The following is a 12,557-nucleotide window of genomic DNA, read 5'->3' as shown; positions in this document are numbered from 1 at the left end:
GCCTCGCCCGCCCCGGGAGTTCCCCCGCCAATGTGCACCCAGGGCTGCCCTTGCATGGGAGCCTTAAGAAGCAGGGGGGCACGGCTCATGTGGGTGCCTGGCCTGGGATTAAAGCTTCTTTGCCTCCCTAATGCTGCCACATCTGGTGCCTCCGCTTGCAGCCCAGGAGGAAATGGGTATCCTCGGGGTTTGCACCTCCTCTCCAGCCACGTGGTCCCCCGGACACGCTGCAGAGCCATGCCACAGCCCCCACCTGCCCTCCGCTCCCTCCCCCACTGTGCGGTTTCATCAAGCAAATCATTTTAAAGCAATGATTGAAATGGATCAAATGCGTGGGTGGTGTTTGCCTCCCAGGGAGGTTCCTCCCACAGGGAAATAAGCCAGCAATAGCGCTGGCAGCCTCAGCAAAGGCGGTCGCCAAGAAGCTGCATGCAGCTTCTCCAGTGCTCCTGTTAAATAGCAGGGGCTTGCATGCATCTTCAGTAACAGCCTTGCGATGTACCGAAGAGCCAGCATATAACCCTTTCAGTGTTTCAGTGCCTCTCCTAAACAGCCAGGAACCTGCACGGGATCTCCCTAACACCCCACGTCCCACAGATGCTTCCCTAGCCTCCTTGCAAAATAACCGGAGCTGGTGGATCTCCCCTCCTGCTCCTGCTGTCAGCAACCATAGGGTGGAAATATTCTCCCTACCTGTACTGGTACTGATGTTTTCAGTTCCTACAGTTTGTCCCATCAGGTGGTACTGGTTAAGTCGTGAACCATCTTCAGCCACCACCACAGATGTTGTGGTGCTATTAGTCCACACATAGATCACTTCAGAATTGGGGTAAGCATCTGTCGACAAGGGGGAAAAAAAGACGGTGATGAGTAAAAAACACTATGTAATATTTCAGTGGATCCTTAAATGATAAATGGTGGGGAGAGGGAAGAACGGAGGAGTGAGAATGAATGGAGAAAAACAAATAAAGATGATATAATCATGTTCCCATATGCCCAGCTCAAAAAATATTAGGTTGAAGCCTTCTAATATAACAGATGTGTGGGACGGTTTGTCAAAGGCTGGAACAGTGGAGGTATAAATATAATCCATCACAACCACTCGATTTGGGAAAGAGCAGCTCAGACCCATACTCACCTAGCTGGCAGCTCCTAAACCCCAGCAAGCTGCAAAAGACATTTTGCTGAAATCCCCCTTCAAAAGGACTCGGGCACCGTAAGTGCCTGGACAACGGGAACCCTCTGTGTCTCATCCCATCTCCAGGATAAAACACTAAGTGATGCCGTGTGCAAGTGTGGGGTTTGGTGTGTGTGCACTGACTTTGGGATATGTACGCGTGGATGAGGGGGTAGGTCTTGCGTGCAGGCAACGGCTGTAGATAAAGGAAGCTGGGATGTCTCTGCCTGTGCCTGTGATGCTGAGGAGCAGAGACAGGATTCAGGGGTGAGACTGCATGAAGAAGAGCAGGAGTTGGGGGGGAGGTGTGTACCAGAGCAAACAGGTGGTGGTGTGGAAACACCTGCACACCTGGAGATGTGAATGTGATAAGATTTCTCCCACATTCATTTGGAAGTCCTAGGAAATAAGGGTGGTGGCAGTACTGCCAACTCATTCCTTCCTCTATAATGTTGCTGTTATTTTTAATGCCCTAACACCTGGAGTAATTATGCTATTATGAGAGAATCTCAGTTTTCTTTTAGAAAGACAGTAAATGCTGGTTTTATTTTTTAAACCTTCTCTGCAGATAGTCTCAAAAAATCCAGGAGCCGACGACACATTTAAATATATTTTATTTAATTTAAGTAGCTCTCACACTTTTTAGAACACCTCGATCATTGAAAGCTTTCAGGTAACATTACTGCAGGCACGTTACAGTAGGCTGGAGTCCATTGTACTAAAACCTCTGGAAAGCAGGCAAGGCTTACTCTCCAAATAGGAGGTGAAAAGCAGCTAGAGTTGGAAGCGGTCTGAAGTCAAATACTAATACCTCACCTTCTGCACTCTGCAACTTGTAAGTTGGGGGCACAGAATGTTTCCTTCTGGAAAAATTCACATCCTAGTTCAATGCAGTCTGTGCAGGAGGCAACACATGGTGGCTTTCGGACTTGAGAGTCAAGGGCAAGAGGTTAGCTTGAAGGATCGTGTGTACTGGCTCCATCAGACTGCAAGTTCTGTTTGCTAGAGCTAGCAAGCTGTCTTGGAAAGCTGCAGCTCCATGGAGGTCTTAAAAAATTTCACAGACAGCGGGTCAACGTGAGCTTCTGAGGCACTGCAATAGCAAGAAATATGCTAAGGTGGTCCCTGGATCCATACAACCAGGAACGTCAAGCAGAAAATGGGAAGTGATCCCGGTTCAGGTTAAGAGCATATGTGTGTAGCACAATGAGCTGCAGATCACTTGGATGCTGGAGCAGGTAGCAGGGAAGAAAGCAGTACCTTGTTTTCACTGTTGTTAATTGTCCTGTGGCATCTGTGGGAAGTGCTGCCAGAGGCAGGACACGAGGCTAGATACACCTTTGGTCTGACTGTTTATGGCTATTCATACATTGCTGTCCACACCTCAGAAAAGATATGGAAATAATGAGGACAGAGAGGGGGAGAGAGTTCAAAAGAGGGTCACAAGTATCTCCAGGGACTGGAAAACAAGTCATGATTTGAAGCTTAAGGAGCTCAATTTATTTAGCTCACTGACAAGAAGCTGAGACACGACTCAAGCGCTGAGTATAGATACTTGCATATAGAAATCTAAAACCAGGGCGAGTTTCTTGTACTACTGACAAAAGGAAAAGAAAAATTCAGTGCCTGAAAGATGGTTTCAGGCAGATTCAGATGAAGAACAGGACACAATTTCCTAACGGGGGGGGTAATTAAACAGTGGATCACCTTCTGAGAAAAAAATTATGGACTACTGTCACTAGAAAGATAATGATGGGATGCGATCTTTTTTGCCACATATCTGACAGTTGTTGCTGCCACATTCAGGGCTGGAGCTGATCCAGGGTTTGGAAGTTGAGGATCTACAAATCCTCCATCCCTTGTTAGCCATGCAGCCATGCAGGACTGCCCACATGCCTTCCATGTGTTTGTATTTGTGGCTGTGCAGTAAAATTACTGCAATTACATCTCATGATCCACTTTGAAAGGCTAAGAAGGAATGTCTTCCCTATTTCAAAATATTTGCATGACAAAAAGTGATGGAATTTCACCTTCCCTTTAGAGCTGAAATACTTTCTCATCTCAGAGATGATTACAAGTTCACAACATGTTGTAAATAATTCCAAAGCCAGATCTGGAGAAGGCAAGTAGGAGGAGATGGGTCCATTTAAAAATGTGCTGCAGAAAGCCCTCCTTTTTAAATACTTATTTGGTATATGTTGTTCACGTGCTGATATCCCCAGTGAACGTTGGATTTGTGTAGGCGGATTTGGTGTTGTCAGAGAATTTTATTTTTACCTATGTTACTTCCTATGCAAAAAAAAAGCATTGGACTTCTTGCTGAGATGATCCAGATGTATCCCACCTCAGCAGTTTCCTGCTGCAAGGATCCCAGGCACTGGGATAATTGGATTTGTCCTGTTTTCTGCCAATGACACACAATAATTCAGCCCGACTAGACGCTTCCCAGTAAGAGCACTGTAATCAAATTCCACTGAAATTGCAACCACACAGGAACATAGGCCTGTAAGGCTTAACAAGTATCCAGACATTTTAGTTCTCTGCTGTGCCTAGCCTTGGGGCACCTAAAATAAATCGGTGCCTCTGCTTTGAATTGCAGCCTTTACTGGGTAGTTAAACACACGCACCGGTACAGGGTTGAAGGCTCCTACTCTGGAGAAGCCCAGCACCTCCTTCTGTAAAAAAATATCTGTAATTCAGACAGAGGCCAGAAGGTGCCAAAACTCCACCCAGATCTTGCAGGTGTGCCCAAGCAATACTTCGTGAGGCTGCTTTCTTTTGAAACCATGGCAGGGAAGGGAGGCTGCCCATCCCAGGCCAGCTGGTGAGAAGAGAGAGCACTCAGGCAGGCAAGAGCAGAGCTTGAGGACAGTCTCTGCCTTAGAGGAGGACTCCAGCCTGCAGGTCCTCTCTCACGGGAAAATATCTGTTGCGAGGCTACAAGACAGAGCTGTGCCACTGCTTGGCCAGGAGTAGAGTATCTATGGGAGAAGGGAGAATAGCCCAGCTAGAAGAGGTTCTCGTGCAGGAGCAGGATGGTTATAGCCAGGGCTTTAAGACACAGTAGGGTGATAGGTGTGTCCTTGCGGAGCCCACCCCAAACCGATGCAGCATGCAGTGATTTCCCCCCGCTCCAAAGAAGTCTGTCACATTAGGAATAATATGAATTTACCCCAGACTAGAGATAATCTATTGTGCAGGATCACATATATGATGATTCTTATCTATCTTCCATGCAAACCTAAGAAAGCATGCTCTGTATTTTAAAAAGCTGTAATATAAGATTTTTGGATTAGCGCCTCCTTTCCTCACTATGGGCCAAGCTCTGAGTGTCTAAGCCTCCTTGGGAAAAAGAGAAGAATTGAGAAAATGTCAAAACATGAATGTGAATGTAAAAAGATACAGCCACCCCCTCAGTCCATACGCACCCTTGAGAGAAACTTACAGCTCTGACGGGAAAAGGCCACCCCATGTGCCTTGGTGTTGCAGCTGAACCACTTACTATCTCTTTTCTGGTCACCTAGATAAACCTCCAGGCAGATAAATCTGTGTACTTGTAGCAGGTAGTTGTCTTCCTACCTCAAACCTTCTACCACGTCTTTCCAGAAGGCTCAAACTCCAGTTATCCCAAACTTGACTACCAAAAGCTCCAGCTCTGCTGCTGATAACCCATGCAGTATAATTAGACACAGTCATATTGCAAGCTGAAAGTGTGGGAGTAGTCTAGAATAATGTTATTTTGCTATTGGGATAGAGCAGGTGCTAATGAAGAGATGGTATTATTCACTGTCATACCAAACTGCGTAAAAACCTTCCTCCACTTAAGTAAAGCTTCCAGTAGGTTGACTACCAGCCACGCTTGCTGAAGGACTGAAGAACTTCAGTTCATGCTTTCTAGAGTTGTACGAAAGGTTTACTGCTGATAAGGGAATAAGGCCCTCACCTCCTCTACCTGGTACACACAGGAGGGACAAGGAGTCCCCCAAGGGGTGACTGACAGAAAAATGTAGTAGAGGCTGTGGGTTAGCAAGCTGGAAGAATGCTGCTGGTGTTGCTGTAAAAGCAAACTCAAATTCAAAGCCACTGAAAAGCCAAGTGCAACTGCTTGGTGTTTATTCTACTTTAAGCAAGTGGGCTTCTTCTGTTTTTATAAATCCAAATAATTAATTTGGTGTTCTTTACAATCATTTTGCTGGCTTGCCAAAGAAAGGGGGAAGCCTCATTAAATTATACCTTCTCTTCTAAGCTCACTCTTTCAAAAAGAAAAAAAAAAAAGAAAAAAGGTAGCAGCTGAGATGAACAGCTAAAATTAGAGAGAGGTATAATGTTATTAAAAGTGAGAAAATGACAACAGACATTTATTTCTAGCGGACATTTGATAAATGGCTGCAGGCTTATCACCTGCCAGAATGATGAAATAAGTAATTTCTTCTCATATCTGTTTATTGATGAGCAGATCCATTTTTCTACATTCTAACATCCAACACACACCACACAATATAAAAATGGTAAAGTTCTCCCTTGCTCTTCTCCCACCCTCTTCCTGCTCTCCTACGTCTGGCAAGGAAAGCATGACATGGTCTTTCTTACGCCAGTGAACAGAGGGCAGGGGAGCGATCACAGCCAAAGGGAGGAAATACATTAAGACAAAGTCTGACAAAGCAGAGCAGCCAGTTGGTAAAACCTGGAAGATGCCTGCCATTTGCCTTGGCATTGAGGGGTGCCCTGTTTTCCCTCTTTTCATTTGTGAATGAAACAATATGAGCAGTGCAGCATCCTCCTGTACATTCGACAAGCAGTCCACAAGCCGGGAGCCTTCTCCTGCCACTACCCCCACCCCAGGGCAGTGGCTGCACCTGTGGCTACTGACAGACACTTTCCCTTCTTGCCTTTCTTTCTCCTCCGCATTGGAATAAACTCCGGGGGAGGGGGGAAAGGAGAAAAAAAATGTTTCTTGGCTCCTTAAGTCAAATAAATCCAAATGTGGACGGCTGAGTCCAAACTCTGAGTCCATGGGACCCAGATGTATTTCTACGACTGATTTTTTGAAGCTATAACCCATGAAAAGAAAATCAACACTGATGTCTGCCAGTAAGTTTTCATATCTGCAAGACAGGGCATAAAATAATTTAGGAAAAAAGAATCCCTCTCCAAAACACTCCCCAAACCCTTTGACAGACCTCACAGGAAGCCATAAAAGCAGTGCCTGCGTAATTAAGTGAAGGCAACCTGTGAAATGTGGGATCTGTGTGTATGGGTGCCCACCCTGCATGCTTGAGTTGCATTCCACAATTAAACAAACCGCTTATCCACAAACCACGGCTGGAACTTTTCTTTCCGACTTACGCTAGTCGGAGGCTGAATTAACTTAAAGAGATACTGTAGAAAGGTGACTTTTGGCTTGTTTTCTATTTTATTCATTACAATTGTGCAGTTACATTCTTAGCCTTTATCATCATGATACTTAGTACATGCCACAGGATCATCAGACTGCCTGATCTTGGGAGTATTGCTAATTCCCATCAAAGCCTGTTGAGCGTGAAAGATGTGCATGAATTGTCAGCTTTTTTAGAAGCTCTAATTGCAATCTGAATAGGCATACAAATATCTATCTTTCTATCTTATATATCCATTAATGTATTCGACTCACTTAGAGGCTGTTAGACAACTCAATAGACATCCAGATTTACAACCTCCCAGAGACTTCTGCAGGCTGCTGCTAAGCCATCATGTACCAGCTTGAATTCTAAGAGTCAGGCTGGGTTTCTTGTGGTTTGTGCACGAATACTTTTTAACCCATTACAAAGCATCTGTCAACGGTTGCGCCTAGGCAACTGAGGCCAGATTTGAGCTCTGTAATTGGAATTACCCATTAAATTGAGTTGATAAGAATGAATGGATGTACAAATGAGATCACTCTATAGGAAGAACTAGTGGAAAAGAGATCTAGTAAAAATGTAATTTTAAATATAAAAATAACAAGACATGGTACTAAATATGCATGGACTGGGTCTAGGGGGAAATAGCTTTTTACAACAGTAAGTTATAAAAGTAAAATAGCAATTTAAACACTAAGAGAAGTGTATTCACATATTCAATGATTAAGAGCCTAAAATGAAGACTTTGCCATGGTGTGATGAATTCTGCTGTTCCAGGGTCATGGAAATTACTTCAGGGACCTGAAACCATCAGAATTAAGACTGATTGTTTAAACTGGCATGAGCTTACAGGATATGGATAAACAGCATGCATGACTTTAAATATGTGCCACGGACAAGAAGTGTTAACGTGTATAAATACAGGGGATTACAAATTTGGATCACACAGAATCACAGAATGGTTGGGTCTGGAAGGCACCTCTGGAGACCATCCAGTCCCATCCCCTGCTCAAGCAGGGACACCGAAAGCAGGTTTTCCAGTCAGGTTTTGAGTATCTCCATGGATGGAGACTTGCACAACCTCTCTGGCCAACCCGTTCCAGTGCTCGGTCACCCTCACAGTAAAAACATGTTTTCTTGTGTTCAGATGGAATTTAATGTTTTTTAATTTGTGCCCGCTGGCCCTTGTCCTGTCCGTGGGCACCACTGATAAAAGTCTGTCTCCCTCTCCCTCATACCCTCCCATACGGTATTTTTTATACAGACGGCTTAGGTCCCCCTGAGGTTTCTCTTCTCCGGGCTGAAGAGTCCCAGCTCTCTCAGCCTCTCCTCATAGGAGAGATGCTCCAGTCTTTAAATGATCTTTGTGGCCCTGCGCCAGACTCGCTCCAGAAAGTCCGTATTTTTCTTGTACTGGGGAGCTCAGAATGGGACACAGTGTGAGTAGAAATGAAATGCTCAGATTGAAACGTTTTTGGAACAGCACAGTATCATCTAGATGCGACAATGGACGACATCCAAGGAGGAAATTATTTGTGGACTTGGAACAATTCTGGTATGAAAACTGATGACAAAAGATAATGGGACACCATTGGCTGTGAAATGGGCAGTAGGAAGTTCAGTCTTACTAAAATGATCATTTCTGTTCTTCCTGAAGTTACAATAAAAATATAATTTGATAACATAGAAGGTATTTTATGTTTTCCTGATACACAGTTTTATTTGATCTTCTTGTCGGATTCCGCAAGGAATAGAATAGGATGTTCTGAAAAATGTGCCAGACAGGTCTCGAGAGACTTCATTACTAAGCAACACTAATATACTGTACTGATCATTACTAAAAAAAATAAAGCCCTAAGTTAGGTCAAAATGACTCTGTTTCAGAATGTAATTTATAAGTCACCTCAGGAAAAGGTGGGAATAGGAACGTGCTAGAAGTGTCTATGGCTTGGAAATGAAATGGAAGCACAGACTGTGCCCACAAGTTCTGTGAGACACACAGAACTGAAGAGGCCTGTGAAATTCATTTTGAGACACATAGTTTTGTAAAAGCTGTTTTCTTCGGCTTTTCAAAGCAAGCAACAGGTGGAAGGTCCTGCTTAATTTTAGAAGATCCAGTTTATGGGGAAAAGTCTAAACATGACCCAACTTAGAGCTCAAAAATATAAAGCAAAGGAAAAAAAAAACAACCTGTATGATTTTGCCTGAAAGCAATGTTGTGATTTTGGAGGTGTGATTCGTGATTAGCATAGGCAAGGCTGTTGACTGCTTTAATACAATAAATTGACTATTTGCAAGCTGGTACACTAAACCACAGTCATACCAATGATGAATGTAACACGAATACTAATGTTGTATTCGTGTATCAGTTGTCCTGATAGTTCAGTCAGACACAGCACCTTCACAGGATGCTATTATACCATTTAAGAAGAGCCCTGAGCTAGGAGCTGTGCAGAGTAATACAGAAGATCTCTCAAGGATGATTGTGGATACAGCAAGGCAATTTGAGCGATGCCACTTAAAGAGGTGTTGCCGCTACGCAGGCAGTATCACTGGTGACAGCATCAGCTCTTCCTTGCCCAATCCTGCTCGCCTATGTGGCCACGGGGGAGCAACCAGAGCGGTGCATCTATTCCCCAAGCACTGGGACCGCAACTGTGACTTTCACTGCTGTAAAATCTGGCAATATAGGCACCTGGATTAAAAACCAGGCACGGCACGCTGAATTGAGCTGGGTGTCCTGGGATAGCAGGTCCTCAGGCTCCACTCAGAAAAAGAGAAAAAAAACAGCAGAGAAAAAGTTTTCCCATGGGGCAGCCCAGAGCACCTCAAATGGCAGCAGACATGCAGGTTTAGACAACTAAACTGTGCCACCCGTCGTTGAGGGATGCCTGCCACAAGCTGACTGAAAGGGGTGACTAAACAGGGGCTACTGTGGGGGTGCTACACATCCAGGTGCTCCGAGGTACCAGGCAGCACCAGGTCATCTTCCCAAAGTCCCTGCTCTCATCTGAGAGCTGACATTAGGGAGCAGGTGATGCCTTCCTTCTTTCACCTCTTCCCATTTCTTCCTCTCATTGCAGCCAGCATTTATAACACAGCTTCTGGCTTTTTTTTTCAGATTTAGTGGTAGCTGTCTCGATCTAGAACTAATCTGAGAATTGATTTTACACCTCATTTAATGGTGGCTACACAATTGCTTTTCATATGGAATAGGTCAAAATCTGGTATTCCAGCGTCTGATGCTTTCTTTTTTTTCTGTTACGGCTGATATAAATATCTGCTGCAAGAGGACTAGAGCAACAGAGCAGTAGGATGTGCTGGGATGACATTTAAAAATTTGAAATGTCCTGGGACCTTCCTGACCCTCTGGTCTTTGTAGGCCAGGCATATGGTAATTCCAAATCAGTTGGCCAGTTTGAGTGCTGTACTAACATTTAATGAACTTTGAATTTGCAATCACAATATTAGGCAGCTATATTAACTGCTTCATTAGAAAAAACAGCATGGTAATGAGGAAGATGTTAGAGATTTAATTTACTTTTTGCAAGGCAAACAAAAGTACCCTCCAAAGTGTGACTGACACCATTACTCACTTTGCATAGTGCCTTACTCTCTAAGCAATCTTGATTGCAGGGGCCCACTCATTTTGCAAGCTGCTGCTTAATATCAGCAAAGCTAATGCAATCAGCTCTCCTGGAGTTTCTTTTGAGAAATGCAGAGTGAATTTTAGAAAATACTCCATTTGATCTTGTTGTGAAGGATGCCTTCACAAAAGTGGTGTTTTGGGCCACATTCACAGAATGAAACCGTGACCTCGCTGCAATCAATAGATGTTCTTCCCACCCACTTGAGTGGCACCAGGAACTCACCCATCATAGCTAGCCTATCTGCTGATCTACCATTCAAAGCAGCCTCACTTAGAAATCAGTATGACCTGAAACCAGCCAAGAGTGATTGGGACTACTTGCAGAACTAAATATATACCCTTGTTTCTGAAACCAGTCCCTTAATGAAGACATTTACAACTCTCAGAAGTACTGCTACATTAATAACACTGTGTGAATGTGTTAATCAATAGGTATGTAGAGAGAGCAGGCTGAAATATTATTATTCAAACACTTTAATACTGCTCTGAGATTACAATCACTAGAACTTATTCCCTACGCCAGAGGCGCAGTCATCTAAAACTCAGAAGCCGGATTATAGACTCCTGCTGTGGGACGCAGTACAGCCCCGTATTTAAGAGAAAGGGAGAAAACCTCCCGAGGCCGTCGGTTCAAACTGCCTAACCTCAGTGGTGGATACAAGGAGCCTCTCTGAGGCAATCTGTTGCTTACCAGAGGCACTGCCATTTCGCCTGCTGTCTGCCACAGCACTCAGGTGCATGTCCCCTCTTTGGGAACCGGCCCCTTCCAGTCACAAAGACCCCGGCCCAAAGGTGCGCATGGTCTCACCTTCCCTGTTCACAAGCAAAACATCTCCTTATCTACAGCCATCAGCTGACCTATTTTAGTCATCTGCTTTAGGAGGAGATTAACCTGAGCCTAAAAATATCTGCTTTTCTCCCCTGACTATAAGAGGGTGAGAGTGATCAGCTCAGCTGTATATATTTACTCTGCAGAAATATAAATTTAAGAGGGAGGAATCCCAGCTTTGCTGACAGATTTACCGCTGGGATGCTTTCAGCAAAATGGCTAGCTGCTAGCACAGGCTGGCCGTGAGGAGACTTTCAGTGGATATGATGAGGGAACGGAGGAAAAACAGAAGGCCCTTCAGGCCTTCCTTCTTCCCACTCCTCCTTCCCTCACATTTCTTCATGGAAGACAACACGAAACAACTGTTTCCTTTGAAGAATCTTGCTGAGCTGGGACTGCAGCAGCACTAGATCACAGCTCGGGCTAACTTGGCTCTCTGTGTAGGGGAGGAGGCTAACATGGGATCTGGCAATGTAGAAGGATGACTCCCTGGCCCACCACAGACTGAGGTGTAATGAAGGAGCTGCCAGACTGCAAACTGAAATCCAAGTTTCAGCAGTGTCTTGCAGCTTTTCCCCCCCAAAAAGCCCCCTAGGAAAGTCATTTTGTCATTAAAGTACTGCAGTAGCACTGGGAGGCTCTAATTGAACCTAGGGACCCATAACAACAGAAGCAATAAAAGCAGGTAATGAACCACTCTATCTTTGCTCAGAAGAGACTGTAATTATTCTTTGCCCCCCTTATCCTCACCTGCAAAATGCAGGTGGCAGAGACTTACCAACCTCACACCAGCATCATGAGAATGATTTCAGAATCGTTTATGAAATGCTTACAAGCCATGGAAACAGCCACCTTAGAAAATAACAGACATTAAAAACCTGGCTTGTAAAGCAGTGAAGCAGTATTTACCCATTTGTCCCATTTACAAATAATATCCCATTTACCAGCGGCATAAACCCACGATCAATGGCTGGCAACCGTAAGCCCTCGCTGTGCCTTTTGGGACATTACATGCCCAGCAATGTCTTTGCAGGTTTGCACCCAAGGGTCATTTGAAAGCTTAAGCACGTTAAGCACGGAGCCTCTGCATGTTGTTTTCTACTGCTGACAACTCAAATTGAATCACTGTTTTCCTGTAATCAGGCAGTTGTGCAGCCTTTAAATTTAGGCTGAAATCTCCAGAGTGGGAAACGCATGCTGATGTTCGTACCATCAGCAAAGCACCTGGATCTCCACGCTGCTCTGCCACAATCGTGTCTAGACCTCTTTCAGGTGAGATAAAAAAAAAAACCACCACTGAGTATCTCCACACCAACTCCTTCCCCTGCCTGAACTTTTGTTTCCTTGAGCTTGAAAACACCACCGGTCGAGCTTTCCCCCCAAAAAAACCCCTGATGTACGTGGGCCACCTCCCAGTGAAGAGGCTGCTCCCCCACCTCCCAGTGAAGAGGCTGCTCCCCAGGCAGGCAGCACGCAGGCTTTCAGCCACGGCCACTCAAGGGGCTCTCTGCAGCTGCTACCAAA

General features: G+C 44.8%; 1 protein-coding gene across 1 annotated transcript in view; it reads right to left on the bottom strand.

Moving 5' to 3' along the window:
- GABRA5 (gamma-aminobutyric acid type A receptor alpha5 subunit) overlaps window positions 1-12,557 on the bottom strand; it is a 58,443-nt gene that overhangs the window by 8,416 nt on the left and 37,470 nt on the right. Inside the window, exon 6 of the mRNA XM_009281336.1 lies at window positions 694-837. Coding sequence (XP_009279611.1) covers window positions 694-837 — 144 coding nt within the window. The remainder of the gene's footprint in view (window positions 1-693; window positions 838-12,557) is intronic.

The sequence above is a fragment of the Aptenodytes forsteri genome, unplaced genomic scaffold (genome assembly GCF_000699145.1).
Source record: "Aptenodytes forsteri isolate BGI_AS27 unplaced genomic scaffold, ASM69914v1 Scaffold212, whole genome shotgun sequence".
Classification (NCBI taxonomy): Eukaryota; Metazoa; Chordata; class Aves; order Sphenisciformes; family Spheniscidae; genus Aptenodytes; species Aptenodytes forsteri.
The sequence above is the reverse complement of the archived record's forward strand: the minus strand, read 5'-3'. Positions and strand labels throughout refer to the sequence as shown.